Source organism: Coenobita brevimanus, chromosome 21, assembly GCF_032717465.1.
Source record: "Coenobita brevimanus isolate Jiangsu-jjx chromosome 21, ASM3271746v2, whole genome shotgun sequence".
Lineage (NCBI taxonomy): Eukaryota > Metazoa > Arthropoda > Malacostraca > Decapoda > Coenobitidae > Coenobita > Coenobita brevimanus.
The window spans coordinates 4,564,046-4,591,356 of record NC_136974.1 but is presented as its reverse complement, the minus strand read 5'-3'; the positions used below and the strand labels follow the sequence as shown (position 1 = coordinate 4,591,356).

At 41.3% G+C, this 27,311-nt stretch overlaps 1 protein-coding gene across 1 annotated transcript in view; it reads left to right on the top strand.

Annotated features, from left to right (window-relative positions):
* LOC145392087 (uncharacterized) overlaps positions 1 to 2,763 on the top strand; it is a 181,951-nt gene extending 179,188 nt beyond the window's left edge. The window contains exon 22 of the mRNA XM_080266541.1: positions 2,482 to 2,763. Coding sequence (XP_080122667.1) covers positions 2,482 to 2,763 — 282 coding nt within the window. The remainder of the gene's footprint in view (positions 1 to 2,481) is intronic.
* Positions 2,764 to 27,311: the final 24,548 nt, after the last annotated feature.

Genomic DNA, 27,311 nt, shown 5'->3' with positions numbered 1-27,311 from the left:
TCATGTGTCAGCCTTGGTCACCTAGTGGCTATCCACACTGCTCAGTCCCTGGCAGCCTCCCTATTCAGTCGCTTATCCTTAATGTCATCTATCTATTGCCAGATGCCATAATCCCGTAAGGGGTGGCCATTTGACTTTGAGTTATTTGTTTTATGGGGAGGGGCACTAACCCTCCACCAACCCACTTGTTGACACGTAGGGAGCACGTATGGGTTGGTTATATGGTTACCACCCTGCGTTGCAAATGGTTTCTTGGCTTACAGGAAACCATTTGGCTTGTGACTCAATGTAAAGCCACCTGTAAAAGAAAGAAAAGTAATGAGTGACAGGAAAGATGGGAGAAATAGGAAGAGAGGAGGGCAGGCATAGAAAAAGAATGATAAAGGCTAAGGAAGATGTATCGGTAGGCAACACTACATCAAGTGAGTGGATGATGGTCGCCACCACCTACCACAACTCTATGATTTCGTCTCAGGTCTTTTTTTGGTCTGCCTCTCCCAGCCCCACCCTTGACATTCATACTGGACACTTTACACACCCAGCTGTCACCTGCCTTCCTCTCCACTTGCTCAGACTATTTCAATATACCTCTCCTCATCGCAACACCAGTACACTCATGTCCCATCTTTCCTTTCAACTCTTCAGTTGTAAATCTAGCCCCCTCTCCCTCTTCCCCTCAGGCCCCACATTCAAGGACGCACAACACAACCACCCAATCATTGTCAGTTTTGTATGTTTGCTCCTATGAATACAGTATTTTCATTCTTTACTGCCCAGGTCTCACTACCATACAGTGTTACACTCCTAACACCTGCTGTATATAAAGATTCATTAGCGTGGAGGGAGAACCCTCTCAATGTCGGGAGAGGCAACAGCTTCCTGAACTTCCTCCATCCACTTCTTATTCTAGCCACAGTGCTAATTCCATCCCCATCCCCATCACATAGCATGTTTCCTAAGTAACAAAACTCATCCACACACTCAAAGAGACTCACGAGAATGATCAATCTTTTCACGCCTGACATTCACTACATGCTTTCCGTGACACAAAGGACACTGGAAATCAGCATTATCTTGCAGTCTACCTTCAGTACCACAACATTTCTTATGCACCTGCTTAGGCTATCACAGATACTGCACAAGATGGAATAATATCCCATGCCCTTGTGGCAAACTACATGGCCACTCTGCCTCTTTGACAGTACCACCACCAGTCCTAGATACCATCACTTTTGCTTTATCTGCATTTACTCTCAATCTTTTGTGTCCAATACTTTCTCTTAACTTCCTAAATCTTTCCTCTGCCACTTTCAAAATCTTTCCTCAGTCTCCCTTTTGCTCTCTGCAGTCAACACCAAGTCATCAGCGTACAACATTTCTAAGGTGTTGTGAGAGAGCTTTAAGCATCATAACAAACAAAAAAGGGCTCAAGACTGACCCCTGATGCAAGTCAACATTCTCAGAAAACTCATCGCTTAAATCACTGTTCACACTTACCTTACATACATAGCCATAACCATTCTGACCAACCACCTCAATCCCAAGCTTCTCATTGCTTATTTCATTACCTCCCTAGGAACCTTGTTAAAGGCCATCTCCAAACCAACAAAAACAAAGTACAGATCTCTTTTCTTTCCTATGTTAAACGCCTTCTCCAAATCAACAAAAACAAATTACAGATCCCTTTTCTTACCCATATATTTTTCTTGAAACTATTGGACGATGAATATTGCATCAGTGGTCACTTTGTATGGTATAAACTCAGACTGCATCTCATCAGTATTCACTCTTTCCTTGGTCATACATTCTATGACTCTCCAGTACCTTCATTATCTGGTCCAAAAGTATTATTCCTCTTTAATTTCCTTCCTGATTAGATTATTTTGCATATAACCCCCAAATGCCTGGTGTGTGGCCCATTCCCATTGGGCATGCTGTTGATTAGTTCTCCCTCTCTCATGCTTTTCTTTTTTCTTGTTTGAGTACCCTAGCTCACCTACGTAGGTGAGACAGGATGATGATGAAAATGATGATGATGCTCTCAGTATGCTCTTCTGTGTTACATATGTAGCTAAACTGTATTAATTATATTCAAACTGTGTAAATAACAAGTGCTCCATATGTGTCAAAAAGTGGGTTGGTGGAGGGTTAGTGCCCCTCCCCATAAAACAAATAATTCAGAGTCAAATGGCCACCCCTTATGAGATTATGGCATCTGGCAATAGATAGATAGATAGATAGTAAATAACATGCAAGAGAATGGTAACATTGATAAGGGATAGATGCTACAAAATACATTTCTTACATCATACTCTCATTTCAGCATATATGCCATTAACCTCTTGAATCTGATGATTGATATTGCCAGACATTTTTATTCAGCTTAGGAGTGCCCCTGGTTGTGAAGGAGTAAATGAAGGCTGTAGTTAACCCCTCCACTCCCAACTAACAACATATGATGATCCTTTTCCCCCCTGGCAGATCACCGATGCCAATCAAGTATATGACACTCTTAATCTGGGTCGGCGCATTGATGTGATGTGGCCAGTTGAGGAGATGCGGCACCGAGGAGGTCGCAACCACTGGGGCTCGTGGGTTCCAGTGGAAGGGATGGAGGGCCCTGTTGTGCACCGCTGGACTCCACATCACCCAGACCCCCGATTCAGGTCGCATGTTGATCGCACTATCCTCCTTGTACAGATAGGAGACAAGTTTGTACCTGTGGCCCAATCAGCAGTACAGGACCTGGGTGCGGAGGTGTAGACTAAATTTGGTTCTGGTGCCTCGTATGGTCCACTCCTTGTGGTGTGCTCCATGTGTGGTCTCTATGTTGCCTGATTTTTTTGTGATCTCTGTACTTTGTACTGTCTCTTCTGTTTGCTTTTACATGGCCACCCTGCCATGACCTCTGCTTGTGATCTGTTCACCTGAGGGGTAAGACAGAGAGTATCACATGTCAAGATGAATTCTGGTATGATCTCAATATTACATCAGTATACTAGGTGGATGACTTTTAATTCACATGGACATATTATTACAAAAGCTTTGTGTACATGCCTTTTTGGTTTTATGTCAAAATAATTCTCATCTGTCATATCCTATCTCTTACAACATTGAGTACCTAGTTTTCAAGAAATGTCAGACTCTTGCAGTGTCTTTGACTGTGACGGCAAAGTGTACTATAGATATCTGATATCTCTGGTTAGGAGTTTGTAAATTATTCCATACATTTTATATAATCTCCATTTAGAATTCCAATTGGTATCATGAAGGATTTCAAACCCGAAAGATGCCATCGCTTGTTATAGGTATGATGAAGGGTATATAGCTACCATGAACTCTCATCAATTTTTTTATATGAAACAACTTTGATGGTCACATATCTCTTGCCTTAAATACACTATTTCATTGCTGTATGAAACACTCAAAAATAAAAAATGGGGAAAAAAAAACTTGCTTAGTATATTTCAGTATTAGGGTTAATATTTTGCTTTGTAAAAGACAAAATTCAAAATGTTGTACAGAGTAGGACTTAAAGTAAGACTCACTGATGGAGTTCATAATGGGAGCAATACCTGGTAGTGGTTTTGGTTTTTAGTACCAATTTGAAGTGGTGTTATTCTCAGGGTACAATTGATGCCAACAGGCAGCAACCCAATAGAAAACCAGGGATCTGTTGACTGAAGATAAAACAGAGTTTCCATTTGTGTCAGATTTGTCAGTGTTGCAATCACTGTGTAAGTTATTCAGGTCTGTATTCTCACTTGGTACAGAAGTACCAGTACTTAAAAAGTTTCTTTGTTTATCTGAGAGTGAAAAAAGGTTTGCAGGTTTTTAGATTATATAACTAGGTGGATATGACCACTTGACGAAGTCAGAATAATTCTAGATTGTAGGTGGTGGTGCATTAGAAACGAAGTTATTTTACCTTAAAGTCATGACTGATATAATTTTTTAAGGGAAGACATTTGACCATTTACAGATAACTGCTGAACTTTGATCCCCCAGTCAAGTTCCATGCTCAAATATACTTTAATTTTGCATCATATATGAGAACATTAATAGTAAGGAAGCTCTAATAGTTTTATGGATGTATTCTTGGGGAATTTTTATCCATTTAGTGAAACAGAAAGGAAGAGTCTTGCACAGAAACGTAATACTGATTCCAAACCAGAAACCTTGACTATGGATTATGTCCATGAGAACAGCAATGAAAGGAGAGGAAAAGCAGAAATACATAACCTAGCATTGTGAATCTGAGATGAGCTCTGTGTTTATTTACTGTGGGTATGTGATTATTACTGTGGAGAGGTATATGAATGAGGGTGGTGTGAATTAGAGAGAGGACAGCCTGAGGGTAGAGGACAGGTTGATGTGAAAGTGATTTGTTGGGGTCACCCCTTAGAGGAAGTAAGGCAGCTGTAGTTAAACAGATAAGACAGTAAACCCTAAGACTGAGGTGAAATTACAGGCCTGCCTCGAAATTGTCCTGTGCTTCCTCATGTGCTGCTCTAATTGAAAAGATACGTAGTGAAGCATAAAGTCATGTTAACCACTTATAGCCAGCGTTGTAGTTAATTTATTCTTACTACTTTCAGTTGCTTTTAATCAGCTTAGGTGAGATACCCTGTGTTTTGGACTGGAGGATTTAAATACAGCCTTTAGTAAGACCCCTACTACTTGGGCAGTCTTCTGAAGCTAAATAAAATGTCTGGTACTGTAGTAGAAAGCTTAAAATACTAAAACTCATCACCATATCAAAGGGATTAGTATATTATATACTCCATTAAGCAAAATGATTAAACACCCGTCACTGGTATTAAGATGCAATAAATGATGGGTTTGCTTTGCCAGTTGTCCTTGTGGTTTAAAAAGCAATTGTTGACCTCTACTGCATTGTCTGGGTTGTAAGCCTTTCCTGATCCTTTATGGTCACTACATCGCTAAAAGGAACCATCAGCTTAATATAAAAAACAGGAATATAAAATGAATTTGTTATCATTATGTTCTGTTTTCCTTTTTAAGTCATCAGATAGTAGGAGTACCAGGTGCTTGTAGAATTTGGTATGTAATGTATATTGTATTGTCTGCTTTCTTAAATCAGCAGATGGCCTGTTATCATTTTCACCATATTGTAATGGTTGTTGAACAGTAGAAGATTTGGATCAGCATGAAAAGTTAGATCAATTGCACTCACTGTCAGTGATCGAGAGGAGATAACTGACTTTATGATCCAGGCTGTACAAAAAGATACACACAAAAACACACTCATTACCCGCACAAAAGAGGTGCAGATGGAATGTGCAGGAAGCTGTGAGTGTCAGACCATAGGGTCTGCTAAAATTAGTGTTGAGATTTCCATTTAAAGAGGGGCTAAGCCGTATCAATATGGCTTAGATCTGTTTTGACATGATTCTAGAGTATTTAGATTATGTATGTATTGTTTATAAAGGCTACAGCATGCTTGTATGCATCGGCCTTGGTTAATTAATAGTGACTCGATGCTGCTTGATCTCTGGCAACCTCCCTATGCAGTTCTTTACCCTTGAGGTCACACCCTGTGACCTTGTCCCCCCCCCCCTTTTTCTTTTCTTTTTTTTGCCCTTGCAGCCATACCCTCAGTATTCATACCTTTCACCTTCCACATCCAGTTGTCATTTTCCATCCTGTCAACATGTCCAAACCATTTCAATCTACCTCTTCTCATTACAACACTAATACATTGAAGTCCCGTCCTTCTTGTTGGTTTTTCATTCACATCCCCCCCCCCCCCCAGTCCTCGCATTCAAGGACACATTGCACATCCGTCTAATCATTGTCATTTATGTACTTTTGAGCCTGTGAATATCCTCTTCCTATATTATAAATGCGTAGATCTCACTACCATACTTCTTTGCACTCTGAACACATGCTGCATCCAAAGATCCCTTAGCATGGAGGGAGAGCCCTCTCCTTGTTAGGAGAGGCAACAGCACCCTGAACTTCCTCCAACCACTCCTTATGCTAACCACAGAGCTAGCTCTTGCCACACCTCCAGCACATAACATGTACTCCTAATAACAAAACTCTTCTACACACCCAAAAGACTCTCCAACAAGATGATTCCTTTTATGCCTCACATTCTCTACATGTTGTCCCTAACACACCACACATATAAAATCAGCATTATTTTGCAAGCTGCTTCTATTACCATTGTCTCTTATGCACCCACTCACCTCAAATGCTGCACAATATGGAGTTACCTCCTATACCCTTGTGGCAAACCGCACATAGCCACACTCCCTCTGCTGTGATTGTTGCCACCAGCCCTAGTTATCTTCCCAATTTTTTTTTATTTGGATTTGCCGTCAAATGCTTGTGCCCCATTCTGTCTCTCCACTTCCTAAATAATTCCTCTGCATCCATTTCATTCTCTGCAATCAACATCAAATCATCAGCTTACAGTGTCTCCCATTGGAGTCCATTTCTGAAGTCAAATGAGAGAGCTTCAGACACCATGACAAACAATAAGGGGACCTCTGAGGCACATCAGCATTCACAGAAAACTCGTCACTCAAATCTCCATTCATTTTTACCTGGGTGCAAGCAGCCACATGCATATCCATAGCCACTTTAACCAGCCACTTCTCAATCCCAAGCTTTCTCATTGTCCACTTCACGTCCCTAGGACTGCTGTCAAAGGCCTTCTCAAAGTCAGCAAAAACAAAGTACAGCTTCCTTTTCTTTCCTGAATGTTTTTCTTGAAACTGACAGGCAATGAATATGGCATCAGTGGTCCATTTGCCAGGCTTAAATCCAAACTGCATCTCACCATTATTCACTCATATTTGTAACATAGCTTCTAGGACTCTCCAGTGCTTTCATTGTCTGGTCCAAAAGCTTTATGCCTGTATAATTTCCTTTTATCAAGGCATCACTCTTCCCCTTGTACACACTTAAAGTCACAGTCTTCAACTAGTCATCTGGTATAACACACTTGATAATAATTAAATTTGTCAAATCAGTAACAAAACCCAATCCTGTATCTCCTGAGGCCTTCAGCGTTTCAGCAGTCGACCAAGACACACCTGCCACCCTCCCCACCTCCATTATGCCTACTGCTGTGCTTACAGTAGCAGCATTTATCAAAGGCCAGTGGCCGAACACTGCATGTGCTGAGTCCACACCTTCCCTGTTCCAGTCAAAGTCATCATTCAGCAGTCAGTTATAATGCTCTCTCTAGGTGTTTTTTAATATCATTACTGTTCACTAATACCATTCCATCATCATTGTTCACATCTTGCTCACCCGCAATATCCCACTTTTCCCTCTTTGTCTGATTTGCCAACTTAAATACTGTACTACATTCTTCCTTTTGGTGCTATTTAGGTTATCCAGTAAAACTTTCCAAGACTCAGATTCTGCCCTATATACCTCTTTTCTGGCACTGTGGTTGGCATATTAAAAGGGAGAGGGAGAAATTAAATATTCCAGAATCATTTTTATAATTGATATAAGCCATACTGATATGGTTTACATCCTGCATGCTAAATTGAAATTCTTGCACTTATTTTTGCAGACCCCCATTATATTTATTGAATCATCTAAACTGCTAAGAAGTATCTGGTGTATAAGAATGGTTTAATTTTTTTTTTTTTTTTTTTTTTTTTTTTCTTTCATTGAAAGGTGTAACAGGAGTATACTTTAATATGCTTTTTGTTAAAGAAGCTTGCCAGATTGGTGTTACTTGCTAATGTATGGTTTATCTAAGTGATTATATTTCTGTTTGAATGAAGTTAGCTACTGCACTCTGAAAGCAATTTTTTCATAGTCATTTTAGTATAAAATTCATGATTAGGAGGAAAATATTTCTCATAGTACCAATTCTTGAGATTGACTGGATACCTGGTGGTAAGTTAAGGCATTGACCTAAATGGGTTTACATCCAGGGGTTGTTTAGGCTTCAATTGAGGCCCTTAGAACCATAAGGTACTTTCCGGCAGAAATAAAATTGGAGAAAAACGCATTTAAAGTTTTCATACTTTCAAAATGCCATAACTCTGAAACTATTGGAGATTTTTTTTTTTTTTTTTTTTTTTTTTTTTTTTTTTTTTAATGACATATACTTTAAAACACAAACACTTTCATCTTGAAGATTGTGTGGCACTTTGAAGCAAAAACTTTGAATGCATTAGATTCTAACTGCGCATTACCGCACTGCAACATTGTTCAACAAAATAGTAACATTTGGTCCCCCCAACAAAGATATTCAGTCTATCATATGTCTGATGGTAAGTATAAGCTAGTACTATATCCCATAAATGATTTCACAGAAAAAAAAAATCCTTTCCAAGCCAGTGGAGCCATAATAGTCTTCAATAATTGCAGTGTTGAGTGTTGACTCCAAAATCTCCCTGTGTTTTGCACCACAAAAACATTCTTCCATGAATGGGTTTGCCCTGCCATTTTATGGGTTCGAGGAGCTTATTGGCCCACTGAGACATGTGGGGTGGTGTGGCAGAATGTATCTTATGGACCTAAACTCAGGCTCTCAGACAACCACTCACCTGCACGGTTTCACACCTCACTGTAAAGAATGGGAATTTCGACCACTTTGACAAGACCACAGAATACACCCAACGTGCTCTCCAGACAGAGCAGAAGTTGGTGAGTATAATGCTATAAAAAAAACATTATCCCTAGACATGGCGGAAAGTACCTTATGGTTCTAGGCCTCATTTCTCACCTAATATTGCTGAAGGGTTGCTAACTTGTCCTTCTTACCTTAAATGTCCATATTGCGTAACCTTGCCCAAGGCCCTCATGTTCTTGATGAGGCAATAAAGGATTGGATAATAGACAGGTAGATAGACTGACTGAAAAATGGGTTAAAGGTCACTTAGCATCAGATATTTCCCAGTGAAGCTTCATTATTGCTTTTTCAGGACTCTTGTATTTGTCACTGTAATTTCATAAAATAATTCATGTCCAACCTCAGATTTGTGTTTTTTGTGTTTATTTTTATTATTGCCATTGTATTAATCTTGCATCCTTGTCAGAGTTACCTTCCTTTTTCATCATTATTTATTGCCTTAATGATTTACTGATCTTCACCATTATAGTGCTTGTTTCATGAGCTCTCAGTTTTCTTGTTGAACTGTGGTATGTAGGATCTTTCCTCACATAAACCACTGAAGGACAATCTTCCTATTTGTAATGTGTGTAGTACAGCTATAGGGGTTTTACTTTCTGTAAGTGCACCTGTTTCACATCCCGTTACACTTCTTGCCCTGTGTTTTTTATGTTGTGTGTGTTGTATTATCCATACCGGTTTGTATTGTAATTAGTCCTGCAGAGTTGATTTCAATCTAATTCTCATCCTGCTGAGTCATTGTCATAGTGTTACATTCAGTCTTGTAACATTGTTGGTAATATTTACTAGCTTTAAGGGGTTCAGAGCCTTAAAATTCATTCCATTGTTTGCCGATTTGTGTGTGTATGTGTGCATGCATATGTGCATGTGCATGTGAATGTGTATGTGGAACTTTTGTAGGTATGAAGGAATTACTTTATCAACAGTTCTGTGATTTAGAAGCTGATACTGGTTTAGCAACATTTTTTGTTATTACTGGTATTCATTTTCATGAGAATGCATTATTTACTTCAGCGATAGTCGCTGTATAATCTCAGTAAGGTCGTATCATATATTGTGGTCTTACTTTCCAGACTCACTAATTTTCAAATGTCAGTTTTTCTTTAGTACTGTGTCATCTGCATTACAGCATAGAATTATAATGTGTAAAGTTGTGCTATACTTGTCAGAGAGATCACTAGAGATGCTGTTCCTGGAAGGTGGAAGGATTATTATACTGAGCCCTAACTCCTAAATGGATTCAGGTGAATATTGTACATTGCCTTCACATCATAGTCATCAGTGTATAAAGTGTGAGGTCAAGCAGATCAGGAGTAGCACAAAGACTTCCCATCGTTTCATCTCCCCTCAGTTTGTTGGCATTTAAAGTTGGAGGGTACAGTAATTGTTGCCCAGGCACTGTTTGTGTTCCAACTCAATTGGCTTTCACTACAAAGTACTGTTACCCATATTTTGTATCAGTCAACCAATGTTGCTGTCTTGCTTCAACCATATGGTTCAGATGCTGAGAACCCCCCAGAAATTATTTTTAACACACACACACACACACACACACACACACACACACACACACACACACACACACACACACACACACACACACACACACACACACACACACACACACACACACACACACACACACACACACACACACACACACACACACACACACACACACACACACACACACACACACACACACACACACACACACACACACACACACACACACACACACACACACACACACACACACACACACACACACACACACACACACACACACACACACACACACACACACACACACACACACACACACACACACACACACACACACACACACACACACACACACACACACACACACACACACACACACACACACACACACACACACACACACACACACACACACACACACACACACACACACACACACACACACACACACACACACACACACACACACACACACACACACACACACACACACACACACACACACACACACACACACACACACACACACACACACACACACACACACACACACACACACACACACACACACACACACACACACACACACACACACACACACACACACACACACACACACACACACACACACACACACACACACACACACACACACACACACACACACACACACACACACACACACACACACACACACACACACACACACACACACACACACACACACACACACACACACACACACACACACACACACACACACACACACACACACAGAAAGACTAAATAAATAAACTGAATCTACCAACACTACAGGAGAGAAGGAAAAGAGGTGACATGATAATGCTATATAAGTGCATATCAGGGAAGGAGAAAATAGACATAAATGATTACTTAACATATGGAGAAGCATCAGCAAGAGGACACTGCATAAAACTGCATAAGAAGAGAGGTGATAAAGACGTAAGGAAATTCAGTTTCCCAAACAGAGCAATTGATCAATGGAATGCACTACCGAATGAAATAGTGTGTGCCAAAACAATTCACAAATTTAAGGATATGTACGATAAATGTGGTTTAAGACACGGGACAGTACGAGCTTGACTCATTCCTGTAAAGATACAATTAGGTAAGAACACACACACACACACACACAGAAAGAGAGAGAGAGAGAGAGAGTAAAAGTCCTCCAATCCGGCCATCAATAATCCGAAAGTCCCAAAACTGAATTTGTCGGGGTGAAATTTTTTGAAATTTTCTGGGCTTTTTTCGATTTTTTCTGGGCTTTACCCTTGGATTTATCTGGTTTGGACTTGCCCTTGGACTTGGATGTACCTTCCTGCAACTATTTATTTACAGTTCTAAGCATTTCCGGTGAGTAAAACAATAACCCATGTCATTTTAAGTGTTTATTTAATTATCATATTTCTAATGTTTTCAAATGGCCTCCCCGATAGTCCAAAAGACCCTCAGTCCCATGTGATTCGGATTACAGGACTTTTACTGTATATATATATATATATATATATATATATATATATATATATATATATATAAATATGTGTGTGTGTGTGTTATATGCAAGTGGTATATCGCTAGTCTAATCACGTTGCACATTACAGTATAATGCTGTACAGTAGTCTAGGGTAGACTTAGGACTGTGTGCCTGGGAAGTAGTATCATACTGTGCTACATTTGCTTAACCCGTGGATTGCCCAATTACCTTGTTTTTTTATTCCACCCTGTGGTGCACAAGAAATGTGGGAAAAAAAAAAAATTTGTTTGTTTTTGTTTATGATCCAGGGATCATCTGGTGAAAAAAAAAAAAAATCTCTCTCTCTCCGTCTTTGTGTAGCACCATGTGTAAGTTTGCGTGGGGATTGAGTTGTTTACAGTGATGCATGGCCAGCACAGCCTGAGCTGTGGCTCACAATCCACGGGTTAAGACAAAAGAGAAAATTCATCATGGCATGTTATTACCTACAAGTCACTAGGAGAGTAGCACAGTTGTATTCATCTGATTCATCTCTATTCAGGAATAAGTTTGCATCAGGTAAGACATATAACTATTTTGATCATCATTTTGAAGGGTATGTGAAAGTACTTAATAATGTGCAGTAGAGTCATGTGATTTTTCTGGCACATTTATTCTCATCAATTCGTAGTGTTCATTTTTCTGTGCAATACAGGCCCCTTTGGGTATCATTGCTCTTCCCTACAGTCATACCCATCTCCCTCCTTTACCATTTAGTCTCCAGTTCTCCTTGCTTGAGGATGTGTAGTCTTGCAACCAGCCATTATCACTACATTCCTGTAGCTACAAGTACTGAACTATGTGTTGATTTTTGGAGTTTAGTTAGTATTGTGTTGAGCCCCTCAGAATATAATTTGGTCATTTGTATGGTTATTTGAATTGTACTTCAGTGTGTTGCTATGTATGTGTGTACGATGAAAACACTGTCTTGTAATACACCAGTTGATGTGGGAATGCCCAAACAAGCAATGATTATTGATATTTTTATACAAGTCATGTACATTTAGGGAGATTGTTGCATTAACAAAGGCTCCTTTCAGATACTACTGTTTTTAAAAATTACAAGTCACCTGAAGTAACATCATTGTGTTCAACTGGTTTGTAGTGATCCTGGAGTTGGAGTATAAAAACATGTGAAACTGTTCTTCATCCCATGTGCACAGTATTATATGTCATTTTGTTATGGTTGCTTTGTTTTTATAACACAAGTTTTCCTTTGACTTAAGCTTAGGAATACATTCTCAATATTAGAAAAATCAGAAAGGTTGCAAACAAAGGTTGTGTTACAGACTGTGACATAACATAGAGAAACAGTTATGCAAGATCAATATTTGTTACATGCAGTGTCCAGCTATTTTTTACAGTTTTTCCTTGAGATGTTTTAGTAGCTAGTGTGTATACCTTTCGTTTATGCATAACTTGAGTGTGTCTTGATTTTGTGAGTTCTTAGTATTCGTTGTTGTGACAAAGAAGAATGGAAATAATTAATTTCTGGAAGCTGTATATATATATTTTCCTCTCAGAGGGTACACATCAACCTGACTTAAGTGTAACACTTTAGCTGCAACATTTGATTTGTATCAAAATTTGTGTTCTTTGCACAAACCCATTTTTTAATGTGTACACATGCACACATTGCATTGCATAGGCAAAGTATAGAAATTTCACCTTTTAACAGCATTGAACATAGAGAGCAAAAAGCCAGAGCTATGGGTATGTGCACAAGAACAAAACTTTTAAAGGTTTTTAAAGAATACTATACAAATATGTTTCCCTACACATACACAAAGCTGCACTGTCCACCAAATAATGTCTCTCACCCACACCTACACCACTTTTTCATTTAAGTTAAGGTGCATATATCCTCAGTCATATATTTGCTTCTTCTAGTACATTTCAATGTATACTTCTTTCAAATTAGTGCCATATGGTCTGGCGCTAGGAATCCATTATTCATTTCAGTCTCATTCAAATAGATACAATATTTCAATTTTCCTACCCACAGTGTATTGTATTATAGTATATACATATTTCAGAGTCTCTCTGTTGACATGGGATTGTGTGGAAATATTCATACCCATCCCCCCCCGAAGTATATTGTATGCCCATCTGCCTCGCTTAAAGTTTATTCTCGCAAAGTTCACTGAAGCAGGTCTTGGGAACTATTGGTGCTCTACAGACTGGGTTACTGAGTGTTGTCAGAACAGTTATGTATGGCTGTATGTGTGTGTATGTTTGTGTGTGTAAATGAATGTTAAGAGGTTCATTAAGTGTATAATTTATTAATAACGAATGTAAATTACCAATAAACCACACAAAGTTAGGCTTGTGCTTGGTAGCATACCTGATTATGTCTTGTACTTTTGAAAGAGATAGGGTGTTGGTTCTCATGGGAGTTTCTGGAAGAGTGGAGTATTACTACTGGTGGCTTCTGGGAGAAAGAAGAGATGCTTCAAATATGTGTGATGAGTGAATGGAAGCATGGCCCAATGGAATGGGCAACCTTGGGCTGTCTGGACGTTGCTACTCCTCACCCTGCCCTAGGGTGGGAAAGGAGGTGCGGATGATGATGATGATGATGATGAACCCAATTGACAGTAGTTTGAGACTTTCATAAGCTGTCAGCAGTGTTAAATGAATAGCTGATTTTCTTCATTCATGTGACTGGAGTAATATTTATTTATTGAGAATGTAGATTATTCATGTTGATAAGATTTGTTACTGTATCTGCTGCTTGAACAAGAGGCTGGGTGACAGTTTGAAGAGGAGTCTGATATTCTAGTGAAAGCATGGAATTACTGTTACAGAAAATGAAAGGTGATCTAGGCAAGTTAAATTTGTTTTAAGAAACTGGTCCATAATGACTAAACATGGAGTTGGGTGTTATATAAATAATGTCAGAGCTATCATATGCTCTAAACCTAAACTGTTAGATCACCATATCAGGTTGCTGTATGATTAGTCAGATCATAAGAGATGCATATGTTCCACTGTTTGTTAAAATATAAAGAATATTGTTCACATGTCAGTTTGTGCATTAATGTGATTTTTTTTTTTTTTTATCAGGATGAGGTGATGTTCAGACTCCTGTGCTCCTCATGGGGCAAGACTGGATTAGATGATGAATGAATCAGGATGAGAAATCCTAATGCATATGTTTAATTTTGAGGAATAAGGTGTTGCTTAACTATGTTATCTTCCATGACCTTGTATGTTCTCAAGATATGATGATACTGCCTGCTATTTATTATAGAAGATCTGCTTTAATTTTCCTATTTGTTCGTGTAAGCTTTTGTTTTACTTAAATGCAATATGTATATGGACTGTAGACCTTTCTGTGATGCTGAGTATTTGCCCTATATTCTTGTAAGCTAAGGAGGCTTTCAAACATTTGTTCCTTGGCAATGTGCTGTAGAGCTGTATTTTATATTTTAATACAGGTATTCTCCTGTATTATATATACATGTGTATATTTTTAGATATCTAATAAAGAAGAGAATGGTAAGGAGCACTATGCAAAATTGAGGTTTGGCTCAGTTTGGTATGTACCTGTCTTGTGGTGCATGTTCACTGAGTCTAGGGTTCAAACTCAAGCAGTGGGAAACATTTAAAGTGGGTGCTGGTAGTATGAACATTCTTTTGATTGCATATATTTGCATTCTGTTCGTTCTGTCATTGGCATGTATAGACTGTGTTTAACACACACAAACATAGCCATAACAACAATCAGCTTTCACATGCATCATTTCCTACACATCCCATCCCAGTTGTCAAAAAGGGGAAAGGTTATTTCTGGCTATCACTGTCCTTGTAAGAAGAAGGTTTGGTCCTGCAGTGGACCTAATGTGGACTGTTGTAGGTACAGGATGCAAACTAGATAGCTTGGGAAAAGGTGCATGATTACCTCCGAGGCGGATGAGAATAAGGGCCTTAGTGTCACAGGCATTTCTTGTATTCATGTTGGATTTTCTTTCATCATCTGTGTATGTGATATGTATGTATTAGTAACTATTTATTAATGAGAGTAAATTTTATTTTATTTGTATTGCTTTAGTATTCTCATTAATTAATTATATTAACTGCTGCAGTTACTGATACGTTTTTGCCATTGTACTGTATAATTTTCATTATGAACATAGTAATCTCAGCACTGTGTAATTAAATTGGCTGTGGTTTATTAGAAGCAAAAAACTTAAATATTTTGTGATTTGGCAGTGGTAATAATAGAGATATTTTTTTTTCATAAAGGCAGTACAGTACTGTGGTGAGAGGAAAAAAAAAAAACTAAGCATGATTAAATTTTGTCCTTATTGAGAGGAAGAGTATCATAACTAGACATGTCCACTTATGGCAATTCTTCATTATATGTTGCCATTTCTTTACATCTCTTTCAGCAAGTAAGTCTGCAGTAGATTACATACAGATTAAGTTCCATCACTGCCTGTAAATATGATTCACCAGTGCCAGTTTTATCCGATTTATAGAACTGGTTGTATATTTTAATACATCCTTGACATGCAGTGAGGACAGACTGTATTATCATCAGTGAAAAAAATAAGATAAAAAATTGTAGTGTCCAAGCCAGTGAGGAAGTGGTTTTTGTCCATAATATATATGTAGGTTATTTCAGTGTTCAGGAATATTTTGTTAGCTTATTTTTTAGTATGTATGTTGAAGTGTTGATGTATTCAGCAAAATTGCTTAATATTATTTATATGCAAGTAGATTTATTGCAAAGGTCAAGGAAGATGTAATTTTTTTTTTTTTTCTAATGAGAGTTAAGAGAAATTAAATGTAATTAATACATGTCAGGTCACCAAAGAAATGAGTGGTAGTAATCTGCAAAGTCTTGAGTCATGGATTTGAGGTCAGAGGGTGAGCCTTGTGATGTATAGCGATCCTTTAACCAGGGATGTCTGCCCTTGTATTAGCCCACTCAGTGTGGTGACATTCTTTGTATTCTGTTCTTGCTTACACCATATGATTTTACCCTGCTTGGGAGGGACATATTGAGCTAGAGGAGTTAGAATCCATTAAACCTTTGAATATGAGAGGCCTGTCATAGGTTGAATAAAATCATCTGTAAGTGGCAAGAATAACTAGAGCAGACATTGCCATATTGAAGGTGTTAATATGAGGTGGGGTCAGGATGGTGATGGTAGCATGATGTCTGCTCCATGCTCCAAATATATAGGTATTGTAGCTGCTGTTGCTGCCTACATACATTTCCAGTTTTGTGTCAGTATTTAAAGTGTGAAGATAGCCTCTTACTCTGGGTAATGTGGAGGATATAGACTATTAGAGTGGGAGCAGTAGAGGAAAGGGAGAGGGTTGAAGAAGTGTCACCTGTCAAAAGTTACTATGCCACTGAAGTTGGTAGCAAGAATATGAAAAGTTACTAGCTGGGCAGGTTTGAATTTTGGAATTACCCTTTACTGAAAGTACTGCTTGGCCTCTTTTAGGAGGAAGTATTATATTACTTTTTTTTTCCTGTTAACTGGGAGAAAAAAAAAAAAAAAATTATCACTTAAGTACTGTGGAACCATCTGTATTTGAAGGTACTCTATGGCCTATTTTAGAAGGAGCATTTGCATTAGGCTCCCACTTGTTTAACATTGGCATGAATAAGGAAAACAAAAACATATTTATTGTTGCTCACATAAATTGTAATTAATCCTTTCCTGGTATTGGGTGCAAGAAGAGTATGTGTACTGGAATGGAATCATGGAATGAAATGCCAAGAAAAGGAGATTGGTAGAGTGGGTTATGGAAACATGTACACCATCAGTTGTATCTGGATTTTATTGCAATTCGTATGTGCTATATCAATATTTCCCCAGGTTTATGTCGAGAAAGAGGAGTGTTCATTGGATATTATGAATTTCTGTCATTATTTCACCAGCTGCTGTGAAGAGAAAGAAGGTTCATTTTGACATTATGGTGGTTTTTGTCATTATTCATTCATGCTAGATGAAGAAAAAGAGGGTTCCTTTGATGGTATGACGGAATTTGTGTTGGTGTACGTAGTGCATTTGGTTGAATCAAATTATTCACAAAATTGATAAGATTGCCTCTATCAGGGTAAGTCAGGTTAAAGTTCAGTTATGATCAGAGGAGATATTATTATTATTATTTATTTTTATTATTATTATTATTATTACAGGTATTATTTATTACAAATGTTCCTACTATTGTTATCAGTATCTAGAAAGACCATTTCTAGAGTTCTTAGGCCTTAAACTAGAAAATGGTATGTTGTGAGGAAATCTTGTATAGTCAAGACTGAGGAGTAGGGGAGGTTGGGAGGAGTTTGATGCAGTTCTCTATGTAGTCGTGTAAAAATGGAACAAATCCAACGAATTGCTGTAGTACTGTACATGGTTTTGGTTTTTAGTGAACGGTTATTAAGAAATCTGTCTAGAGTTCCGTACAGAAAGCAGTTACAAGGATTATCTGGTGTAAATATGAGAACAGGGTATACACTGGAACATCATTTTTTGTAAGCTAATAAAAGCATAGTTCATGTTAGTGACTTGAGAGGGAAATGCATCAAATATTGTCCAGCTCCCATATTTGCCCTCCATCTGGTTGACTGTTGTTCAAGTGCTGTTGATCTTGTGTTGTACCAGAGGTGACCTGTCCCCTTTATCAGAGTTTAAACCACGTATAAATATAACAGTATATATATATATAAATATATATACAGTATATATATATAAACTTGTTGGTCATTTACCTTGTACATAGCCGCTGTACATATATAAAATGGGAATTGTAAATAGTGTACAGTCACCACAAATCAAATTGCGGGATGTGTGGTTTTATTTAACTATCAATCATTATTATTATTATTATTATTATTATTATTATTATTATTATCATGTTATAGATTCGAGAAGAAAAGGTCCTTACTTTTCATACAATAAATGACAAAGAATGAAAGTTGTTTGCATTGTCCTAAATTGTCTTTTATAATTGCAGTTTGTGAAATTAATACTGTGCATGGAGGAGGATGAAGTAGCTCCAGTTATTACTGGAGAAACAATTTTTTAAAGAGGTTTGGAGAAAGCTTTATAATTGGTTGCCGAATGAGGAGTTTGACTGGAAGAGGGAAGGTCTGGAGTCAGCGGATGCAATGTTTGGCCCTTGGCCTTTGATTGATGCTGCTGTTGAGAGCCGGGAAATTGGCAGGATGCAGCTAGGGAAGATGGCGGGTGTGTCTGGGTTGACTGCTGAAATGCTGAAAGCCTTAGGAGATAAAGGAGTGGGTTTAGTTACCGATTTTATCAGATCAATTTAGATAAGTGTGTTGTTCCAGATGACTAGCTGAAGAGCGTGATTTTAATGTATTAGGGGAAGGGTGATGCCTTGGAAAAAGGAAATTACAGATGCATAAAACTTTTGGACCAGATAATGAAGGTAATGGAGAGAGTCCTGGAAAATATGATAAAGGAAAGTGTGAATACTAATGAGATGCAGTTTGGGTTTATGCAGACAAAGGAAACCACTGATGCAATACAGTATTCATTGTCTGGCAGCTTCAGGACAAATAAAGAGGAAAGAAGAGGGAACTGTACTTTGGTTTTGTTGATTTGGAGAACGCCTGACAGAACTCTTGGAGGGTGTTGAAGTGTGCGGTGAGAAAGCCTGGGATAAATGAGTGGCTGGTTAAAGTGGTTATGGCAATTCGAGAGGGTGCTCGCACTCAAGTGAGAGTGAATGGAGATTTGAGTGATGAGTTTCTGCGAATGTTGGTGTGTGTGGTCAGTCTTGAGCCTCATACTGTTTATCATTGTGCTTGTAGCTCTCGTGTGATTTCAGAAACAGAATCCCATGGGAGATGTATGCTGATGCCTTGGTGTTGACTACAGAGAATGAGAGGGACGTGGAAGAAAGATTTAGGAAGTGGAGAGAGAGAATTGGGTACAAGAATTTGTGAGTAAATGTGAGCAAAATAAGTGATTATATCTAAGGCTGGTGGTGGTACTGTCAAAGCAGAGGGAGTGTGGCCTTGTGCAGTTTGTCAGAAGGGTGTGGGAAGTAACTGTTTTGTGCAGCATTTGTGATAAGTGGGTGCTAAGAGACGTAATGGTATTAGAGGTGGGCTGCAACACAATGTTGATTTTGTGTGTGTATGGTGTGTCAGGGAAAGCATGTAGAGAGTGATAGGTGGGAAAGGATTGATCTTGCTGGAGAGTCTGTTGAAGTATGTGTAGGAGTGTTATTGTTCGGGGAACAAGTTATGTGTTGGAGGTTGGGGTGGAGGTAGCACTGTGGCCAGGGTAAGGAGTGGTTGGAGAAAGATCTGGGAGTTGTTGCCTCTCCTGACACTGAGAGGACTCTCGCTTTGTGCTATGGGGTCCTTGTAGGCAGCATGTATTGTGAGCGTTATGCTCTATGGCAGTGAGACATGGCAGTTAAGGAAGTGAAATAGCAGCCTTGGCAACCGAGGGCATCACAACACCCTCAGGAGGCAACAACGGAGGGGGTAGGTCGGGCGCGTGCAATATTCGTGCGATATGAGCATATGTCCCATATGGCCGCGCGCCCCTACTCCATGGAGTGCACGTGGCGTGAACATTTCAGTCCAGGTGTATAACCCTCCAACCGAGCTAGCCCTCGCCAGGATCGATGTTAAATTGTCTGTTAACAAGACTACTCAAAAACTAAAAGAGAAATTTGGATCAAATTTGGTGGGTAGATAGGCCATGTCCCAGGCAACACTCGATATTTTTTTGGCACTGATCCTGGTCATATTACAGATTCTGGATCCGGGAAATATTCTATGTGAAACCCTATTCATTGATGAGATACCCTAACCCATTATGATGAGCAGTTTGCAAATTACGTTGCCCTTGTCGGAGAGATGCGCACCACTGAGTGCCCCTCTAGTTTTGGCTGAGATTTTTAGACCCTTTTAGGCCTTTTTAGGTCAAGAGCCACGGGAGTTCGGCAGGAAACAGCCCTCCTCTTCTAGTCATTCCTTGGAACGTCAGGATATTAGATTCAGCTTAGGGGTGTCTGTTTGTACTATACCAGTGTAGTTAGATTTAGCCAGCATTAATCTAACACCTTCACTGATAGAGGTTATTCCTTGGGCGAATATGATCTCTTGGTAGCAGGAATAGTAAAATGCAGTATAGTGACCCCGAGAATACCCAGACACCCCTACAAAGAGCCCACAGAGGAGCAACGACAGTGCGCCAGGCCTCGGAGCGACAACGGCCCAAATCAGCCCGGTCCACGCGCCCCTATGACCCGGAGCTCGGCCGCCGTCACCATAGCAGGAATACCAAACTACCTTCCGGGCGAGCCTTCACCAACCAGCTAAGGGGTGGAGCTGCCTATCCAGCTCCTGCCAGCACCCCAGAGACACCCTGTAGCTGCTCACCTCTCTTTAAGGAGACGGCCTGTAGCTGCTCACCTCTCTTTAAGGAGACGGCCTGTAGCTGCTCACCTCTCTTTAAGGAGATGGCCTGTAGCTGCTCACCTCTCTTTAAGGAGACGGCCTGTAGCTGCTCACCTCTCTTTAAGGAGACGGCCTGTAGCTGCTCACATCTCTTTAAGGAGATGGCCTGTAGCTGCTCTGAGGGTTCCAAGGAGATGGCCTGTAGCCGCTCCCGCCTTCGTCCTTCGGCAGGAGACGGCCTGTAGCCGCTCTGAAGGTGTCTTCCTTGAGACGGCCTGTAGCCGCTCGCCCCTCACTAAGGAGAAGACCTGTTGCCACTCTGAGGGTAATAAGGAGACGGCCTGTAGCTGCTCCCGCCTTCTTCAGGAGACGGCCTGTAGCTATTCCGAAGGTGTTCTTCCTGAGACAGCCTGTAGCCACTCAAACCCCCTCCTGAAGGAGACAGCCTGTAGCCACTCCCGCCTTTGCCAGACGGCCTGTAGTCACTCCGAAGGTGTTCCCCCTAAGACGGCCTGTAGCCACTCACCCCTCCTGAAGAAGATGGCCCGTAGCCGCTCTGAGGGTAATGAGGAGACTGCCTGTAGCCGCTCCTGCCTTCGTCAGGAGACGTCCTGTAGCTGCTCCAAAGGTGTTCCCCTTGAGACGGCCTGTAGCTGCTCAACACCCCTCCTGAAGGAGACGGCCTGTATCCGCTCCCACCTTCATCAGACGGCCCGTAGCTTCCCCGGTGTTCCCCCTAAGACAGCCTGTAGCCACTCACCCATCCTGAAAGAGACGGCCTGTAGCCGCTCGCCCCTCACTAAGGAGAAGACCTGTTGCCACTCTGAGGGTAATAAGGAGACGGCCTGTAGCTGCTCCCGCCTTCTTCAGGAGACGGCCTGTAGCTATTCCGAAGGTGTTCTTCCTGAGACAGCCTGTAGCCACTCAAACCCCCTCCTGAAGGAGACAGCCTGTAGCCACTCCCGCCTTTGCCAGACGGCCTGTAGTCACTCCGAAGGTGTTCCCCCTAAGACGGCCTGTAGCCACTCACCCCTCCTGAAGAAGATGGCCCGTAGCCGCTCTGAGGGTAATGAGGAGACTGCCTGTAGCCGCTCCTGCCTTCGTCAGGAGACGGCCTGTAGCTGCTCCAAAGGTGTTCCCCTTGAGACGGCCTGTAGCTGCTCAACACCCCTCCTGAAGGAGACGGCCTGTATCCGCTCCCACCTTCATCAGACGGCCCGTAGCTTCCCCGGTGTTCCCCCTAAGACAGCCTGTAGCCACTCACCCATCCTGAAAGAGACGGCCTGTAGCCACTCTGAGGGTAACGAGGAGATGGCCTGTAGCCGCTCCAGCCTTTGCCAGACGGCCTGTAGCCACTCCAAAGGTGTTCCCCCTGAGATGGCCTGTAGCCACTCAACACCCCACCTGAAGGAGACAGCCTGTAGCCACTCCGAAGGTGCCCTTCGGTCTGCTGGCGGTCACCCACTCTCCCAGGCCATGTCCAGTAGCCGGGCCTTGGTGATGGCCTGTAGCCGTGCCCCCAGGAAGCCACGGCCAGTAGCCGGGCCTTGGCGATGGCCTGTAGCCATGCCCCCAGGAAGCCACGGCCAGTAGCCGGGCCTTGGCGATGGCCTGTAGCCGTGCCCCCAGGAAGCCACGGCCAGTAGCCAGGCCTTGGCGATGGCCCGTAGCCGTGCCCCCAGGAAGCCACGGCCAGTAGCTGGGCCCTACGGCAGGAGACGGCCTGTAGCTGCTCCACTACCTGGAACTGACGCCAGTTCCCCAACCCCTGACACAGAGGGAGTCTCGGGCGTAGAGGAGTATTGGAGAGGCCCTGTAGTCTCACCCGGCCTCTGCTCCCTACAGCTGGCTCTGGAGGAGACCCACCTGACGGACTCTGATGCAGACCGGTGCCGCAGCCCCTTCCTGTCGGCGCCGCCAAGCCCGGGGACTGCAGCCCTCGGGAACCCCAAACCACCCCCAGAACTCCCGGTTGGGAACTCCCCACACCTCGACAGCGGAGGTCCTCATCCTCCGTCAGGAGCCTGAACGACCAGTTTAGGCAACTGTTCGGCCCCAGTCCTGAGGGCCGCACTCCTGTACCCAGCCCTGAGAGCGCAGGTCCCTTCGCCACCCACAGGGCTGGACGAGAACGGACGTCCCCGCCCGTGATTCCGTGGCCTCAAGGTACAGAGGCCCCCGGTGGTGCCCAGCCCCGTCAGTAGCGGAGCTGTGCCGCCCCTCCGCCCGTGCCCCTGACCGCCATGGCGCCAGATTCAACCGGAGTGACCATAATTGTGCAATGTCAGTGGTCAAGCAGTGCCAAGGCAGACTAGTGAATTGACCCTCTAGTGGAAGTCAGTGATAATACCAAGTGTTGGAGAGAAGAATAGATATAGTGAACAGTGTACGAAATAGTGAGCCGCCCCTCTGACAAGATTCAGTAATAATATCAAAGTTGTGGAATAAGTGACAGTGACTGTTTAAAAGCAAAATTTGAGTTGAGGGTAACGAGGTTGTAATGCTAGTTGCAAAAGGCCCAACTCCTCGGTCCTAGAACACCTAACGTGTAGCGGGGTCCTCTTTCGAGATGTAGAAAGTCATTACATATCTGCAGCCGATGGTGTTCTGTTAGTCGAGGTATTTTTACCATTAGTGTAGGTCTAGCTATTTGTCTCTGTAGGATTTAGTATAGGTTAGCGATTTGTCTGTTAGGTGATTAGTTTTAGGGTCTTTAGATTAGTTTGTCTTTATATTATAAGGTATAAAACATATAAAACCAAGAAAAAATTAAAAAAATAAAAATACAAAAAAATAAATAAATAAGATTAAAAATATTATATATATATGTACGTTTGCATGAAAATGTGTCTGTATGTATGCATGGAAGTGTGTGTGTGTGTGTGTGTGTGTGTGTGTGTGTGTGTGTGTGTGTGTGTGTATGTATATATATATGTTTGTATATATATGTATATATATTTAAATGTATATACATATATATATATCCATGGCCTTAATAACCAGGGGCTTCGGCCCCGATGGTTGATAGGCCGGAAAAAAAAAAAAAAAACTCTTTCGAGACCGGGGCTTAGTGCAATAGAGGTAGGTCACAAAAACTCCAGGCAATAACCACTACACGTATATTACCACAGTCAGACACAGGACAAAAACAGCAGATAATACAACACAGTATATGGTAGAGAATAAAACCTTAACTAGATAATCAGTATCTCGCAGGATACTAGCTTAACAGACGCTGATGCTAACACTCTAGGTTTAGTGCACAGGTGTACTTGGAACACAGGGTCGCGGTGCACGTGGGAGAGTAGGAATGGGTCTTACACGCGGGGGGGGGGGGGGGGGGTTGACGCGCGGAAGGTCAGATCAAAGTTATAGTAATATTGGGAGGGACTTGCTGTCACGGATTCTGACTTAATATTTTCTGGTAGCAAGGGGATTTTGATAAATGATTATATGGCTAGTCCAGGTTCTTACATACGCACTGACTGCTGAGAGGAGATTTATTAAGGGAGGGTAGAAGACATTGAGAGTTTCGTTATGTTTATGGTAACAGGATCAGGAGGATATTACTAACACTTTTCCTTCACTATTTCCTGGTAGCAAGGGACGTTTGGATATTTCACTAAGGAAAAACTCTTGGGATAGAAAGATGCCTCAGGGTTTTTGTTTTCTTTGTAAATCTCATGAAAAAATTAGCATTTACTGACAAATTTTGCGTTAAAGCCATCACACCTACGCTCGAATCTGAATGCTTGACTGAAAGAGGTAAATATTCCGGTAGCATCCTAACCAACCAATTAACTCATATCTGGTAACGTTACCTATCTTAACATCAGCTTATCAATTTCTTTTCGTGCAAAAACGAATTACACATTTCAGTGAAGAACTTGTGATTGCACATTGTTGTTGGTACTATTTTTTTTTTTTTTAACTAATTTCTGTAACTTACCTGCATGAAAGACCACTAAAGCTAATGAAAAATAAGGAAAAAAAGGAGCAAACCTAATTGATTGATGAACACAGACACAACTGTGATGTGTAATTTCTGCCATGTGATATAATGTCGTATATACCCTCTTCTTATAGGTCATTTATTTCACGATTTTTCATAGGCAAGATAGTCACACAAGATATTGGTTTTGAGGCAGATGCATACTGGCTTGCCCTCAAATGTGGTAACTACAGCACCGAACTGGGTAACACAAACTTTGAAACAGTTGCCGCTTCAAATATCAATTGAGAGGCATTACTCCAATATTACGCGCCACGTCGTACACCTCACCACCATGGAAGTTTTGTTTAATCGTATTCGTTATGGAAATGTTTAGTCTTGTAAAAGTTTTGAACTGTCTTGTACGTCTCATATTGTACCCCGCTAAGGAGAATTTTATTCCTGAATTATTCAGTGTTGATAAATGGGAAAACCAGCTATTGTATTTCTGAATATTTATATTTGTTATACGAAAGTGGGGTCACTGGTGGCGTTTATCCTCCTGTTACATTACTACTGTACGCCAAGAGGAAAATATAGCGCAGTTCACTATATAACACACTGGCTTTAATACAAAAGTAGGAATAATTATATCAACATATCAAAAAATGGCAATGTACAACATTTACAGTACAGAGTTGTGTATTACTATATTATTATGCCATAGTCAATGGGCCGGGGGATATAAAGAACTTTTGATCCGCCGTCTTCTTTTGTTTTGAAACTCGTACAGATTTATCAAGTGGCATTTATTAGGCTACCTTCATTACGATTTGAGTATTATACCCTCACATGCTGTAGTACATTACATCATTTCAATGTCCACATAATCTGCATTAATAATGTCAAAGACGACTGTGAAGTGGAAGGAACAAAATGCATTGAAAAGGAGAAGCGAAGCCTCCAATGCCACCTAAAACACGACCGGTAGAATTAAAAAGGAATAAAAGGAACATCTCGAGAAAATGAGAAAATGGGAAGCAAGATATGGCCCTATAAAAAGGCAAGGCTCAGTGTCCGTTGCTCAGTTAGTTCCTCGCCAGCCTGAGGTTTAGGCATACAGGTAATCTACTCTCACAGCTGATTTCTGAAGTTTAAGTTTCAACCGTTGAAGTGATATATAATAACGAACTATTTGTGTTTTATAAATACATTTGAAAATGCGTTCCCCCCTACCTTATCGTGCGGCAAAAAAATAGCTGTTGCAGCATAATATCAAACTATTTTCGGCAAAAGAATTACGAAATATAACGAAGAAGAGTAAAATAGTTTTTTTGGGTCGTGGTGGACATGGGTCGTGCAGGCTGCTGGAGGGGAAGAACAATAAGTGGGTTGTGAAAAAATTCAATAACAGAAATTACGTGGATAATATTGCTTATGAGGTAATGTTTTTGACCCAAGTTAAAGATGTGATTGGAACCCAAAAAATAACTGGAGTTTGTTGCAGGACAAGGCAAATCATAACGGAATACGCAGGACATAATTTGGTTCATTATGCAAGTATATACGACAAGATCAATACAAATACCGCTTTCAGTATCGTAAAATAGCTTGCTACTGCCGTTGTGGCATTGTCTGAGCGGGCTATTTATCATAACGACATTAAGCTGGACAATGTATGTTGCGAAATCACCGAACGGGGCCCGAAAGTAACCTTAATTGACTTCGGCATGAGCAGCGATTGGTCTGGGCCGGTGTTTGATGAGCCGTTCGATCCAACCGAAAGCAAACGTTATTACTGGATGGCCCCGGAGGTTTTGGCGGGTCGGTGTAGCACGCCGGCCTCGGACGTATACAGCATTGGACATTTAATTACCAGATTGTTTGACCAGTATTCGCTGGAAAATTTGCCTCATTTGCACCGATGGGTAGCAAGGGCTTTGAATTTGGATCCAAACGCCCGACCGCCCCTGCCGGAGCTATTGGACATCGTAGACTTATATTCCAGACCACAAAACAAGAGGTTCCGATTGTGGAGTGGCCACAGTGTGGTCCCTTTGGCCCAAAAGAGAGCCAGAGCGGCCACTGGGACCTCCGGACCTAAAACGACAAATAGCGTGACCCACGTAGCCCAAAAGAGGGCCAGGGTAGCCACTGGGACCCCCGTAGCCAAAAAGACGGATAGCGCGACCCACGTAGTCCAAAAGAGGGCCAGGGTGGCCACTGGGACCCCCGTAGCCAAAAAGAGAGAAAGCGTGACCCACGTAGCCCAAAAGAGGGCCAGGGTGGCCACTGGGAC